The sequence below is a fragment of the Nestor notabilis genome, unplaced genomic scaffold (assembly GCF_000696875.1).
Source record: "Nestor notabilis isolate BGI_N333 unplaced genomic scaffold, ASM69687v1 scaffold7388, whole genome shotgun sequence".
NCBI classification, from domain to species: Eukaryota; Metazoa; Chordata; class Aves; order Psittaciformes; family Psittacidae; genus Nestor; species Nestor notabilis.
Genome location: NW_009940493.1, coordinates 34,383 through 50,711, shown reverse-complemented (window position 1 = coordinate 50,711; position 16,329 = coordinate 34,383). Strand labels below are relative to the sequence as shown.

The 16,329-nt window shown below is 34.8% G+C and overlaps 1 protein-coding gene across 1 annotated transcript in view; it reads left to right on the top strand.

Moving 5' to 3' along the window:
• The window catches only part of LOC104410257 (cytoplasmic dynein 2 heavy chain 1-like), a gene marked incomplete at both ends in the record, with an annotated part of 40,342 nt that overhangs the window by 398 nt on the left and 23,615 nt on the right, over nt 1-16,329 (top strand). The window contains 7 exons of the mRNA XM_010020369.1: nt 930-1,053; nt 4,326-4,489; nt 5,737-5,856; nt 8,260-8,394; nt 9,241-9,384; nt 11,078-11,167; nt 14,798-14,863. Coding sequence (XP_010018671.1) covers nt 930-1,053; nt 4,326-4,489; nt 5,737-5,856; nt 8,260-8,394; nt 9,241-9,384; nt 11,078-11,167; nt 14,798-14,863 — 843 coding nt within the window. The remainder of the gene's footprint in view (nt 1-929; nt 1,054-4,325; nt 4,490-5,736; nt 5,857-8,259; nt 8,395-9,240; nt 9,385-11,077; nt 11,168-14,797; nt 14,864-16,329) is intronic.

Below are 16,329 nucleotides of genomic sequence, written 5' to 3'. Positions count from 1 at the left end.
CTGAGAGGGAGATAGCAAAAGATTTGTAAACAGAGAGGTCTTTTGTATTTTTGGTTGCACTTCACTGTATTTCAGGAGTATGTATACATTTCTTTCCTATGATCTTTGTGTTGTATTGTCTATATTTGAAATAGTAGGTTGGATTTCAGTTTGAGATTAAGGTACCTAAGATTAATTGTCTACATGTTACTGTTTACATGGGTAGTGAAGCTTGGATCAGTTGCACATACACATAGGTATGCATCCAGGCCCTTCAGAAGTCCCTTACTGAATCCCAGTTGGCCTCAAGATACTGATTCAAGAGAATGTAGGTCTTTCACAGATCCCTGCTAGCTCTGTGCAGGCCTTCTAGCTACTCTCTGATGGTATTAGATGCATATCTTTGGGCGATTTAATGTTTCTCCTGCTAGCTGATTGGCTTTATTACCTTTTAGGCTCTGTTGTCTGCATTACCTAGGATCTCCATTAACTGTAATGGAATCTTAAACACCATGTGCATGTTTAGACACCTTCATGCAAAAGACTGTATTTAGATATCTTAATGTGAATCTTGTCCTTAGGTCTTGATTCAGTTTTGAGACATAGCTACATAATAACATTTGAGATGTGTTAACTAGCTAAAACTTCCAGGTACACCTGAAATCTGACACAATACCTGTGGTAGACCTGCTCTTTTCTGGTGTGGCACTTAAGAGAGCTAGGCATGTTAAAGGGGTTGCCCGTATGTCAGTAGCTGAATAGATCAAACTTATTTAAATTAAACCTTTGTGGTGAAACCCTGAAATATCATATGATGTATGTAATAGAACTTTTTACCAATACTACTGATTTTAATATTTGAACTCCTGGTATAATGCCTTCCTGTTCATTCTGAAGTGTTAATATTTCATAAAAACATGATTCAAATCAATTTATTTTTATTTGCCCAGGACACCAACTTCTTAACTGCTCTTGAGCTGGCAGTGAGATTTGGGAAAACACTTATTATACAGGAAATGGATGGAGTGGAGCCTGTACTTTACCCATTGCTAAGAAAAGATCTTGTTGCTCAAGGTAAATGACCAAGATCTTTACAAATGCTTGTACAAAGCTTTTGTAGGTTAGATCTGTATATAGCTTATAAAACTTGATTTTTCTGAAAAAAATAAGTCTTGTATAGTTTTTTCCTTTTTAACATTAACCTGCTGCTAACACTTCAGTTCATGAAATACATTGGAGATATGTCTTGTTTAATAAGTGGAAAAATACTGAAAAGTATTTAGAAATTTTTTGACTGGAATTATAATAAAATATTTTTATCAACTCTTCACAATTAAAATTTTAAGTTAATTTCAAATACATAGTTTTATTTAGGAACTTGAGCCTTATTTAGATCAGAAATTACACAAGTGGTTGTGCAGTTAGAAATCAGAGTTGAAAATATTGGTGCTACTGTTTCTCTTTCATTTGCCTGAATCTAAAGAAAGCACACATTTGTCCTTGATTTGACTTTGGAATGGGGAGTGTCATGCAAGTCAGCAACATGGTGGCATTCAGTGAGTCTCCCTAATTGATGCAAAATCAAAAAAAGATAACACTTACGTTTACAATATCTATGCTTTGGAGAAATAATGTACTCTATATAACTCTATATATAATGGGTTTAGATTTAGTTGCTTTAAAAGACTGATATATAAAATTGAGTTGAAAGTTTAGCAAAGATAAACAGTAATAATTTAAGTATCTCGACATAAATTATGTTGGCTTATATTGCAAATTTTGAAATTATATCAAAAGAAGCAAGTGGATTAAAAAAATATACTGTGTATGTTTTAAGTATTTTCCAAATTGTTGATAATTTAGAAAAGTGTTAATTACACAGCCTGAACCTGTAGTTTAACATCATGAAATCTGGGCACTGAAAATAGCTCAAGACTCCTTTTTATTGTCATTTAGATCTAATAGTGAGTGAGGTAGCAGTAATTCTTTAAATGTAAATACACGGTAAAAATACATGCAGAACATCACCAAAGTTGTGATTTCAGGGATCTGTGGGAGGGTAGTTAGAACATTTTTATAATTTTTCTTTTCCACTAGCTTCTGTTCAACTTTGGAAAACAGAGATACAGTATTACAAGTATCTTAACTGTTTTTCCTCAAGGAATCAAGTTAAGAGATGAATATGTGTCCTGGGCTGCATCAAAAGAAGCGTGACCAGCCCCTCTACTCTGCTCTTGTGAGGCCTCACTTGGAGTATTGTGTCCAGTTCTGGTGTCCTCAACATAAAAAGGACATGGAGCTGTTGGAGCAACTCCAGAGGAGGGCCACGAGGATGCTAAAGGGGCTGGAGCACCTCCCGTATGAAGACAGGCTGAGAAAGTTGGGGCTGTTCAGTCTGGAGAAGAGCAGGCTGCGTGGAGACCTCATAGCAGCCTTCCAATATCTGAAGAGGGCCTACAAGGTTGTTGGGGAGGGACTCTTCATTAGGGACTGTAGTGGTAGGACAAGGGGTAATGGCTTTAAACTGAAACAGGGGAAGTTTAGATTAGATAAAAGGAAGAAGTTCTTTACTGTGAGGGTGGTGAGGCTCTGGAATGGGTTGCCCAAGGAAGTTGTGAATGCTCCATCCCTGGAGGTGTTCAAGGCCAGATTGGACAGAGCCTTGGGCGATATGGTTTAGTGTGTGGTGTCCCTGCTCATGGCAGGGGGGTTGGAACTAGATGATCTTAAGGTCCTTTCCAACCCTAACTATTCTATGATTCTATGATTCTATGTCTGCAGAACTGTGGAGAAAGCAGATTAAATAAAAATACATTAATTTACTCAGGCAAATTGCTCATAATACTCGGGAATCCTCTTTTGAATGTTAATGTGCTATGTTAATGCTAGGTCTCTGCAAGTCCAAACTAGGTAGCTCCCTTTTGAAAAAGGGAGGAAGAATGGGTCGCTATTTGAGTCGTTTCAGTCACTTTGCAAGCAAGAACCCACTCCTCCTTTTTGTGAAAAAGTGGAGGTGGGGGCCTATCTGTATGATTTTGCTTGTGATGACTGCACATCTTTTCATTACTTGGAATGAAATGTAAAGAAAAATATTAATATATATACTGCAATAAATTTGTCTTAGTACAGCTTCCATTTTGTTATTGACATTTTTACAGCATAGGCCTAAAATTTATTTTGATCTTTGGCACAGAAGCAAAATTATTATGTGATCTCCCAGTGTTTTAGCAAGAGATTTATACTTACAGCATTTCTGATCTGCTCCTAGTGCTAAAAATAGAGAAGCACCTAACTATGCTACCTCAGAAATTTCTCTGGAAAGAAAATTTTTAGTTCAAAACTTTTTACATTATAATTCTGTTCTTCCTTCTTTTTTAGTATCCAGAGGCAAAATCTTACTCTAGTTGTGTCATTGTTTGAATCTATTCTTTTCTGACCCTGCTAGAATGGAAACCTGTGGTAGGAGGGTGGCGCAAGGCTATCCATGTGCTTTCATTCTATGAGAGGCATATCAAGAAATGTCAGAATATTAGGAGTATAAACAGAGATCGAAACCGTGACAGAAGAAATTAAATACATAAATTGTTTCTTTCATATTGTGATTACATTAAATGCATTTATAATAAGACACATTTATGGGATATTATTTAAGGAAATGTTTTTCTTTCAATCTAATAACTAGATATTCTGGCATCTTTACTTTCATAGACATTGTTTATAAAAGCAATTATCATGGAAAGTAATTTTAATAGAATTATGATCACACAGTATCCTACAGGTACATGCAACAGATCCAGAGATGAAATCTATTGGTTTTGGATTACATTCAGAAAATGTTAAACCATCTTAAGATAGCCAGTAGTTATGGCTAGTGTGTTTTGGTAGAACGGTATACCGATGCAGAAATATTACGAAAGTAAATGAGTATGTTTTAAGTTATGACAGGATTGTTACACAAAAGGGGGATACTCCAGTGCATCTTCTGTTGACTGTTGCCTCCTGTTCATTTTCTGAAGATTCATTAGTGTTACTTTACTTCACGTGCAATTTTTGCCATTTATGCTTTTTGGACTGGGTAAGGATAATTAAACTACTCTGGTGTATTAAATATGTTTACCATATTTGTAACCATGTAACTTTCTTACACTAGTGCTGTATATTGCATTCTTTTGTGTAACAATACTGCATAGGTTATGTTCCTTAAGTTTTTAAAATTTATTTTTCTTTCTGAACAATTACAAATTTTGATAAATTTGTTTGCATCTGTTGCTCATAAAGTATTACACAAATACCATTATTTTGAGATAATTCTAGAATCAGAGAATAACATTATTTATTATTTACAGGACCCCGTTACACTATACAAATAGGTGAAAAAATAATAGATTATAATGAAGAATTCCGTCTTTTTCTATCAACAAGGAACCCAAATCCCTTCATTCCACCTGATGCTTCTTCTATTGTTACAGAAGTAAACTTTACCACGACAGGAAGTGGCTTAAGAGGACAGGTAGGCGTTTAGAATAAAAACAATGTATGTATAGCAGACATCTGTAGCTACATCCAGCTTCTGGAAGAAGCCCTATACTGCAGTTTTCATTAATGCTCATGGAGATTTTTCTAGCACATAAATAAAAATGGCAACATTGATGCTGAAACTAAATTTAAAGTCTTGTTTCTATGCACTTGGAACTGAGTAGTGAGTCCAATAGAGAGAACGGAAACTGTCTCATTGACTTCAGTTGCAACAGATTAATTGCTAAGCTTCTGTTTTCCGTTCTAGATGCATTTATGGTACTGTGGAAACATTTATGTTACTGCTCTCCAGTATCCCAGTTAGATAATAATGCTAGCGTCAAGATAGTTTTTGTACAGGAAAAATATAATAGAACCACAAAGCTGTGTATTTTCCTTCTTTCAAAATGCTTGTAGCTTTTAAGTTTTTTTTCTTCAATGTTTAGGAAGTACAGTGTAGCATACAGAAGGAGGAGACAAAGAAAAGACAGGAATTAAGGGAAGAAAATCCTCTCTGTATTTGTTAATGAAACAAGTTTTTCCCAACTAACATGAGGCTTAGAATGGGATGTAAATAAGTTGGCAATAAGTAAGATAAAATTCAAAATGTGAAGCACAGAGATATGGAACCAGCATCATACAATGTTACCGAGTGAATTTACGCCCTTTTTAAGTGGAAATACAGAAAAAAACCTTTGTTTTTTTGTTTTCTGTCTTTGTTGGCAGGAGAGGGGTTTGGCTTTTGGTACACTTGCTGGGAAGTTATTTGTTGCCATTCTTTCCAGTTGGTGATTTCTATCACATCTTTTTTTATCTGATAACAGTATATGCACTAATGAAGGCTGCCAATCATTTAAGCACAGATATGATTCAGATTGAGGTGCAGAGGTTTAGGTCTCAGCATAAAAGGGTGTGATCCAATATCCTTAATAAAGTGATACAGTGCCTTTTGAGATGTCCTTGAGTATCTCACCTGTCCTACATCTGCTGTTATACACAAGTGCATGGCTCACAGTAGTTCCTGAATTATACTGGCCACTGCAGGATATTCTGGATGGCTACGTAGATTAAATGCACTTGGATGTCTGAGGCAACTGAGTAAACACTCAAAAGTCTGCTTTCAAAAATATAGACTATATACAGCTGTATGAATAATGAATATCTATTATGCTATATAACTAATGAATATATATTAGAAAATATGAATGGTTTTTATCCTGTTGAATAATCTCCTTTCTTTAGCTTTTGGCTTTAACAATTCAGCACGAAAAGCCTGATTTGGAAGAGCAGAAGACAAAACTGTTACAACAAGAAGAAGATAAGAAGATACAGTTAGCTAAGCTTGAGGAATCTCTTTTGGAGGTAAAATAAATTTACCTCCTTTATATCTGTTAGACCAGTAAGTGTTCATATTGGTATGTGTTTGAATGAAGATGGTGAGACTGTTGGAATAATGAGCCCTCAGAATTTTTGGTTTGAGAAAATAAAAGCATTAATTGCCTGCAGCTGTTGGAAGAGTAAAGTAGATAAAGTATGTACATTTGTCCATTTGTCATGAAACCACAGTATTTCAATACATTAAGCATTATCAAAGTTAAGCATGTGAATAGATATAGGCTAGTTAAGATTGATTAGAAATGTCATTAACTTTAATTCATTAAAAAAGAGAAAATTTTGTTAAATGATACTGTTTATTTTACAAATTGTGAGTTTTTTAAAAAGCCATATTTTTAAGCTTGTGAATCATGTTAAATAATAGTTTTCCCAGCTGAGAAATTATTTTGTGTTGTGAAAGGAAAATAACCTGAAAGAAAAATTCCCGATGGAAAATGTAAATATTTGTTCAGAGACATTTAAAAACTTAGACCTCCACAGTTGTTTCTTATTAGCAATGAATTGTATATTCTTTATACTTCACATTTTGCTTTCTCATATTTAAAATTAATATTCACAATTTTCAGTTTACCTTTTAATGAAAGTAATGATGCTTGGAAACAGTTGTACAGCTCTATAAGACAAAGTAGCTTCCAAGGAAGAGGCACTGTTTTCTTTTTTGTTTGCATCTTTGTTGTGGATTTCACAGAACTGTACTTCATGCTGATAGGAATCATCCTCAAGTCCTTCTTTATTCTAAGATGTCATAGGTGCAGTCAGATTGACTTGCTGACTCAAAACCAATTGTCTGCAGCCACGTCATAGAACTTTTCAGTATCCAGAACAATGGACTTAACATAAGCTTATTGTTTTTACAGATTCCTCAAAAAGTAATAAACTGAACTCTATTAGACTGGCCATGAATAGCTCAATTTTAGAATTTTGCACATAATTATCTAATGTGATATGAATTTCCACATTTACTGTCCCTGTTAAACCCCTTATTATGTCTCAAATACTAAGCTCAAATCTTTAAATCTTTAAAACTGTAATGGGGCAGATTTCTCTTACAGGCAGAGGGAAACCTGTTCTCTAAAAAAATTCCGTATTCACAGTTGATCATTTTTTAGCATTTAGTGTCTGCCAGAAGCTGAGTTCAGAGATGCAAGAAAAAAAATACCCATTTTTTAGAACAGACTCTCTGTGTGATTCTGGAACTCCAAAATATCTTTCACATTTGTCCAGTCTGAATTGTCAAGTGCAAAATATCAAGTAATTGTTTCCTAAGATATCAGCAATAAAAAGTGGCCAAGTATTAACACTGAGGTTGGTTTCAACTTTGGCATTCTTCTTAGCACTGAAGTCAAAATACTCTTCGACCCTGAAGAAAAAAACCGTTAAAGCTCAGTGAAAACTGACAGGTGTTACATGGACTTTGTCCACAAAAAGTCAGTGCTGGAGGTGATCTAGCTAAATTCCAGTTAATCTAAAACCACCATTAGCATTCTATTTGAAGTACTGTACTGGTTTTCTCCTGAAAGCTTTGAGGTGAAGATACACATTCTGTGACTATCTCATAGCTCACACTATAAATCCTTATAGCAAAGTCAGATTCCTTGAAAAAACAGATGGTCTTGGCCTTGTCCTGACTTCTTTTCAACTAGAGAACTAAGTGCATTCTACTGTTCTAACTGAGGAATCTCTGCCTCCAAACATCCTGAAATGCAGTCCTACAGTTTTGCAGAACTGTCTTAACCGACAAGAAGCCAAGTTTGCTGTAAAGAATTGGAAAAAATACTAAAAACCCAAAGTATTGAAGTGTATTTACTGTGGGTTAGTAAAATCCCATAAAAAATAGTGAACCATCCAAGCTTTTCATACTGTTTACTAGAAAAGAAATTGTTTCCTCAGGAGAACTCAGGGAAAATGCAGGATATTATCAAGGATTTTGAAGGGATCTCTGAATACAAAATTGATGTGAGTATTCATCTCAGTTGGAAAAGAGAACTAAATTGTATAGGGGATATTGGAATGTTTTTGGAAGTAAATGAATTTATGAATGACTGGGTACAGGAAGTCATTACTAGTAGCCATTTTCAGGTTAAATTGGTAATTAAATACAAGAGAAAAATAACCCTAATTTTTATTTATCATGCGGATATTAGGGCTAAACATTGGATCAAAGAAATCATTCTCAAAAGTTTGCTGACAACTTAAGTTTCAGAACCTGTCAGTCTGTGGTTTTGGAGTTTGTTCCTGGGTTTTTATTTTCTATGCTTTTAGTAACCACCTGCTTTCTAGTACTCTTGATGCATTCAAAGAAGGACAGCTTCCAAAATGGTTACTTTACAGCGTTTTTTAAATGTAACATAAAATGGCTTTTTTTTCCAGACACTTGCAACATCACAAGGCAATATACTAGAAAATAAAGATCTGATTGAATCTTTGAATCAGACTAAAGCAAGTAGTGCACTCATCCAGGAATCACTTGCTGAATCTCAGAGACTTCAGAGTTTCCTTGATAAGGTAGAAGAATATTTTGATTTTTTTATTGCTGTTTTTCTCCTGCTAAAAATAGTCATCTGTATAGAGAGATACTGATCTTATACATCTATATCCACAGGAGTATAAAATCAGTAACATGCTAAGTTAACTTTTTTGAGTAAAAGGTATTTGGGATATGCAAGTACAGAAAGTATTTTCATTAAATAAATTCCTTTGTTTTACATATGCTGAATAACTGCACAATTTAAAGTCTGTTAGTTTGATTTAACGCAATTTTCCCCAGGGAGTTATTGACAAGTAATAGGTTTTGACTTTATTTGTGCCATCTACTCTTATCACAGAATCACAGAATCAAATAGGTTAACACCATCAAGTGCAACCATTACCCCAAGACATACTCTTGCAAACAGTGTGGCTCATATGGATATTCTTACTTAATATATCCCTTGCTACTGCAAAAATTTAGATCACCGGTGATGCTATTCATCTAGCATGCTCTTTTGGTAACACATGACAGAGGTTTCCTCTGTGTTCTTATTTGTTTAAAATTTTCTTTTGAATTTTGGGACATGTTCTGTGGTGGGAAGAGACCTCAGTGTTCTAGGGATTAATTTCCAAAATGTTCTTTATAATTTAAAGAATTTTTTTGCTAAAAATTGTTTCTTACACTTTTGAAATCTAAAGAAAGCCTTTTTGTCGTGAGTGAATGAGCCTCAATTTGAAGAATCGGAAAGGATTCCATTTCCTAAAGCAGTGGGAGTCATTAGAATGTTTTTTTCGGGTGGGATGAGTAAATGTTTGTGGAATAACCGGTAGATGGCAGTAGCGTTCTGGGTTTATACCTAAGTGTGTTTGTTTTTTCCCCAGGAGAGGGACGCCTATCTCCCGTTAGCTGAGAGTGCCAGCAAGATGTACTTCATTATCTCTGACTTGTCCAAAATTAATAACATGTACCGTTTTAGTTTGGCGGCTTTCCTTCGGCTTTTCCAAAGGGCTCTCCAAAGCGAGCAGGTATTTTCTCTTTTCCTGAAGCTGTTAATGCTACAGAAGGATCAATCTGCTTTGATCCTTAGAATTTGTTAGTTGCTCTGAACATTCTTAGAAATAATGTATAATAACATGATGGAATGTGTAATAAGTAGTGATACTGAACTGATGTGCTTTAGGTATTCAGAATACATACACATGGAATTTTTAATGACCTTAAGTTACATATAAATTTATAAAATTGCTGTGCCATCTGAAAACAAAGTAACTCTCATTTGTAATCTCAGGCTTCTCTTTCTTTAAAGGGATTTAGGAAAAACAAAGTTATTTATAACTTTACTAAAGACTTTAATTAAAGAAATTAATGGTCTAATCTCAAATAATTCTAATTCTGTCAACAAAGGGTAAAATAAGAAAAGACATATATTTCTACATGATTCAGTTTCCTGAAGGAAGATCAAAACTTTATCTACTTTTGTACAGTTTGTAAGTATGCATGCAGCCTGGCTTGTGGAAAGTGTAATTTTTTCTGTATTCTACTGGCCAGTATATTCTTCTTACAGAAGCACAGAATTATGGGTTTATCCCTTGTCACCTCACTCTTTAGATCTAAAAACCCCCAGTGAGTAATGATTCATTTTCTTTTTATTCAGCATCTCCAAAATTCACCTTACTTCTCTTTGTTTCCACTTTAAAAAGGCATTCACCAGCCTTTCATCATGTCACTTTTAGATTCTCCTTTATTCTTGCATCTGTGCTTACAACTTTCCTTCAGCTCCAATCATTACTATAAATACGGTTCTGACTACAAGTACTTACCCTCTCTAAAGTTCTTTACCTCTTAATTCTTTTCTACAACACAAGCTTCTAAATTCTTGTTCTTACTTTCACACTCCTTCATAATGCCATTTCTTCCTGCCTACTATGTTAACTATTTAAAGCTCAGCTTCTGGTTTTGCCATCTTCGCTTTTTTCCTTTTTTAATTCTCCTCTATCCAATTCTTCATTTTTTTCCCAAGCTGTCTTTTAGACATGGCAAAGCTATTAGTCGAATCAGCTTAGGAATCTGAAGTTTTCTTCTTTATAAACTCATCTCTTGAAATTGCAACATGGTAGAAAGGAACTCGTCTCTGATAAATCTCATACCGTTACTTCCCTCACCTCCCCCCCTCTTCTATCCTATTTTATCCTCTTTTATCCTATCTTTCTTTCAATTTTCTTCTGTTATAATTAGTCTTTTAGTTTGTAAGCTTTGAAGGACAGGGTATATTTACTATTTTCTACAATGTTTACTACAGTTGGTCCAAATTTGGCTGGAGGTTTAGCAACTACTCTTAATGTCAACACACCTGTTTAATGACATTAAATATAATAATTCAATACATAAGCAGTTTTTTACCACATGAAACTACAAAATTTCAAGGATATTAATGTTAGGAGAAGAAACTGTCCTCTCATTCACTATATATTTACCTTATATATAATGTTGTAAAATGTTCACAGTCAAACTATTCAAGGCCAAAATATTTATTTCTTAATGCTTCATTATGAACTTCTCATTTCGTCATCTACTCATTGATAGTTGCAGTTGAATTCAGTAATACGTTTTAGAACTAGTAAGCATCACAGAGTCTATATTGTTTGTGTCTGCTGAAATTTACAAGGTACTTAAAAAGACTTTTACTTCCACATGAATTTTTGAAATCTTTCTTTTTAGGATTCAAGCAATACTGAGGAAAGAATCAAGTTGCTTACTAGCTCATTGAAACATACAGTGTATGAGTATGTTTGTCATTGTTTGTTTAAGGTAAGACTGTACTTTTTTTCTGGCTTTTATGCAGTTCAGTAGATTTGAAAGTATTCTTTCAGCAACCAATACCTTTATGTACTTCAAATAAGCAGTATTGTGTCATTACATATGTAATACATGCAGAAAATTACATTTGCAATATATAACATGAAAAATTACGAATACTAACAATTAGGATATGACAGTGTTAAGATTGCTTATGCATATTTCTCCACAGAGCAGTTTTCTAATGGACAAGGCTATTCTCAGTCTAGTCCTATTTCTGCTTTACATCTGGCTCCTCATCTTTGCCTCATTCTGGCTTCATGGCCAGTCCCAGGCTTCGCAGTCTTCTGGGCACTCTTATTCTGTTCTCTCTTATTTTTATCACTCCTAAGAGTGAGTGTTTCACCTATCTGTCATGATACAGTTTTGTGTGATTATTTGCTCTTTTTTATTTTTAATTTAAAAAAAAAATTATTAAAGGAAACAAAACCCCATTGTAATACTCTCCTTTGCACATCCTGCCTCCAATGTCTTACCTGCTGGCTTGTTTGTTTCCATCTTTTCTCCTGTTCTACCTTATAATGTTCTTAATTTATTTCTTGTTTGCTCTGTATTTGAATCACATGGCTTTTCTCTTCTTGCCTTCTTGGTGAAAACTTAGCATAGATATGCCTTTCACTTCCTGTTTTATTTTTTACCTCCGCATGGCGCTGTCATAACCAGAGGTGTTTGTCTCATAGTACCAGGCTGAAGAATGCATAGCAAATGTGCACAGATGATTTGGGCAATAGTACAATCATGCAAGTCTGGAGTTTGATCAGTGAGAATGGAGAGATCTTGGAAAGTTTTGCACCTCCTCCCTTCTCCCCCCTGTCTAGCAACAGTATATTGAGGATGCAGAGGTAGCAGTTATTTCTAAGGATTTTGTTCTAATGAAGTCCAAGTGGATTCTAGTGAAAGACTTGTAATAATTTTATGTCTGTGTGTGAAGTCATGAGCATATGAAACCTTCCAGTAAGTCATTACATCTTTTGAACATTGGAAGGCAGCTATTTTTATATATCAGAAAAGATTAAAGATTTCAAAAGCAAGGCACAGAGAGGAGATTTCTAGTAGGAGAGATTTTCACTGTGAATGATAAGGTTGGAATTTAGAAAATACTGAAAGTGTGTTACCGTGCAGCTTCAGACTAACGGTCCATCTAGCTTAGTATCATGTTATGATAATAGAGAGAATAAGCTCCTCACTCCATAGCAATCCACTGCTAATTCTGCCTTTTATCTATGCAAATTTTTAAAGACTCCTGTGACACTGAGGCTTTACGAGTGTCTCTATAAATGGTATAGCTGATACAAGCTTATACCCTTTTAAGCATGTTAGAATTGGGAAGGATGGTCTTGTTTGTCTTTCTGTGGTTAATAATAATGTTTGTGTGTACATGGACTTCATACATGCTCGTAACTGAAGTGGAGCACTGGAACTGGCCACCTGTACTATTAATTCGCCACCATAGTTGCTGTCATAGGTTTGGCCTGGGCCAGTTAGTGTTCTTCCAAACAGTTGCCATGTAACTTTCGGATACTAAATTGTCCAGGGAGCATTCTAATTAGCAGTTCAGATTTGGATTTGCTTGAAGACCTTGTCTGAGAGGGTAAGTTGAATGGTGTTCCATGGCAGTTAGTGTCATACGATGTTCATGGATGTGTTTTATTTGTCAGTACAGAAAGAATTTTAGTGCTTTGTACAGTTTGACCCTGATTCCTAGTTGGGGCCTGTTTGCCCTCCAGTCCTACCCCTGTAACAAACCCACTAGTAAATACATTCAAAAATGAAATATAATGTCCTTTATATGCTTTAATTGTATCCTTGGGGATACTTTTTACCATATGGTTTTGTAATTCAAAGAAATAATAAACCAGAACTATTTAAAGCAGCAAACAACAACTTTAGGTATTGGTATCCATAGAGATACAAACTATGCCAAGAGTTTGTCGTGGCTGCCATCATGCATTTCTGCAGTTACCCAAATTTAGCTTAAAGCGGCTGTGGCTCTTATGACTTAAGTTATATATAGCCTCTTGGTAGTCAGTCATTCCAAGGGCAATTAAAACTAGTAAAGATATGGTGTCTAAGCCACATATATCCTTTAGTCAGCTAACTATAATTCTAGAACCTAATCATAATATTATTGAAAATACAGATGCAGTTGCAGTTGAAGTCGCTTTCACTGCACATGAGCAAACTTCCCAAATATGATGAACATCATGGACACGTTTACTCCATGTTTTTGTTCTGTGTTTTTCTTACATCTGTCTGATTCTGAACTGTTGTGTCAGGCTTGTAAAAAGATATCTGTTTGAGAAAAAAGTAATGATAAAAAGAAAAATAATTTGGCCCTCTAAAATAGTTTTGGCCTCAAAAATATAATAGACATTCAGATGAGAAAGCCTGTATTTGTCAAAGAGGTAATCTTTTACCTTATAACATGTACATAATATTTCCTAGAGCACGCTTCTTCATTGTTGGTCCTATATCTTTTGAAAAGTCACAGGCAATTAATTTTTCAATGGTATTCTTGGCAATTTAATTATCTTCAAACTGGTAATTCTCTGACACTAAGAGAAGGCTTGTATGTGGGAAACCACACTGTGGGAAATTCAGATATCGTCAAGAATAGAACTGATTTCTGTAGGACAGTAGGTGTGTTGTGTTTATCAGCTAGCTGAGATGCCTGTGCTTTGCAGACTTCACCCAATCGCATCATTGATTTTTCTTCCATTCTTCTCTTTCACCTGTGCTTCGTGCTTCTTAATTATGTCCCACTTTCTTGAAAGGAAGAGAAGAGGTGCCACCTTCCTTATGCTTACTTAAAATGTTAATGTGAGAAAATACGTGCACATCTTCTCTGTTATATAAATATATAAAATACCTCTTTCAGATTACAGCCAGACTTTGAAAATTAGAGGCCTCAGTCTTGGTTTCTGGGTGGTCCTGATTTTCTGAAATACCAAGTTCCAGTTTTTCACGTTGGCATCACATAGTGATCTGTGCTTTTCAGCACAGCTTTGGTAGAACAAATCTATGAAACTTTCTGTATGTAGACAGAGGAATGTCAGTTTTAACAAGCCAGTGTTCTTTTAAAAGATACTGTCTTTTATGTTTGCGTAGTTTATTCCATGGCACCATTAAATCGTTATTCCTGGTTTATTGCTCCAGTGTTCAGAGAGTGGTTGAAATCCAAGTGATGTAGGAGACCTGCGAAAAAGTCAGAAGTTTACAGTGCTTTTTGTTTTCTGTTTTGTTTTTTCTTTTTTTTTCCCTCTCCAAAATTCTGTTTCAGAAATTTGCTATAAGATTTCAACCATTTCCTATGCACAGTTTAAAAAATGGATCCTGTTCAGTATGTTTGCCTTATTACAAGTACCATTATTTTCTTCTTCACTGGAATTTAGATGTACAGAGTTTGGGTTAGTGCTTGTGTCTAAGATGCAGAGATATAGCAATTTTGAATTGGCATATGTGTCATTAAGTCAGTACTATGGAATTAGAGGTATTTGATTAATTGAATTTGTTACTTATAAAAAAAGCAGAAAGGTGAATTTTTATGAACATATAAATATATTTTTACTGCTTTTATTTCAGGCTGATCAGCTAATGTTTGCTCTGCATTTTGTACGTGGAATGCACCCTGAACTTTTTCAAAAGAATGTAAGTGCCAGAAGTGAAAATCCAGAAGTGATTTACTTAATATGAAGAGTAAATAAGTAGATAAAAAGTTTTAAGTAAAGTCAGTAAGTGTAGGACTTGGGATTTTAGATATATATGCCATTATTTTTGTGTGATAGTTACTTTTGGATGTCAACATTATATTTAATAGGTTCGAAGTGAAGATTACCATGAAAAGGTAGGTATATGGTTGCCTTTTAAACAGTGGTCTGAAAAAGATGCTTATGGAGGGTTCTTGCAGTGTTTTGCAGGCACTGTATCTGTTTCCTGCCAGTATGTGGCCAGACATTTATCCATCCTTCCAGTTAAATATGGATATTCCCTTTATAAGTAAAGTGATGGATACACACCTGTTTCACTGTGGCCAAGGGTTGCCTTGGTATTGAAATGTAGAAAAGGAGTGCAAGACCTGGGAAGAAATTAAGTTAACGTCTGATTCTGCAACCTGCAGTTGAAGACACTTGAAGAGTCTTCCTGGAAGGTGAAGTAATGAAGTTATCTTTTTTGCATTTCAGCCACTGATTCTTCAGTGTCTGAGATATCTCTGAACCAGTGATCATTAATGTCCCCATTTGCAACAGTATCTCTAAGAGTGCACTGTACAGAGTGTCCTTCTTCTTCTTATGTTCTCTGGCCAGTTAAGCATTGGATTCTTTGTGCCATAGTGGCCTGCCTTTGAGAGGAATGATGAACTCATTTTTTAATAGTTTATATTTTTGAAAGCATAGTACTGTTAGAGCTCTTAAACAGCTTAATCTATGTTACATATAATTACTGCAGAATCTGGGTACTCAAGAATTAAAACAGGCAAATGCCAATAAATTTCTTACTGCTCTGAAAGGTAGAACTTATTTTAAAGGAATTGTTAAGAAGAATGCTTGTGCAAAATATTTATTGAGGAAAATGAAGCTGAAGTGGTTATTTTTTGTAGTGTAATTTTTTTTAAAGCTTTTAATGTGATGGGGCTAGAAGTTTCTTATCATGCTTGTAGGAAATTTAGTATTCTAAGTCCCTGGCCCAAAAGAGTTCAACCTTCTGCACTTACTAATTTTTTGCATAGAGATGAGAAATTTGTAGTACAACTTTACACTATACTACAGAATGCCTTGGCTCTTAGTAGAGACATTCCTTTTCTGAATCAATATGTATAGATTTTTCTGGGGTAGTTTTACATGTCTCTGCATGTTATACTTCTGCTTTCCTTCATAAAGATATTGCATGATTTCTGATTTTAAAACTGGGAAGCCTTCACGAATTTTTTAGTGCACTAGCATTTTCTTTGTAATTGGGAGAGAAGCATCAGTTTGTAATTGAGAGAATTAGATTGATGGATGCAAAACCCTATGCTTTAGTCTGTATCAGAGTAGTACTAGCTGATTGACCTTTTCATTTGGAATGTTACCATTGTCTTTAGCAATTAAAAAAAAGTTCTTTATCATAGAATTATA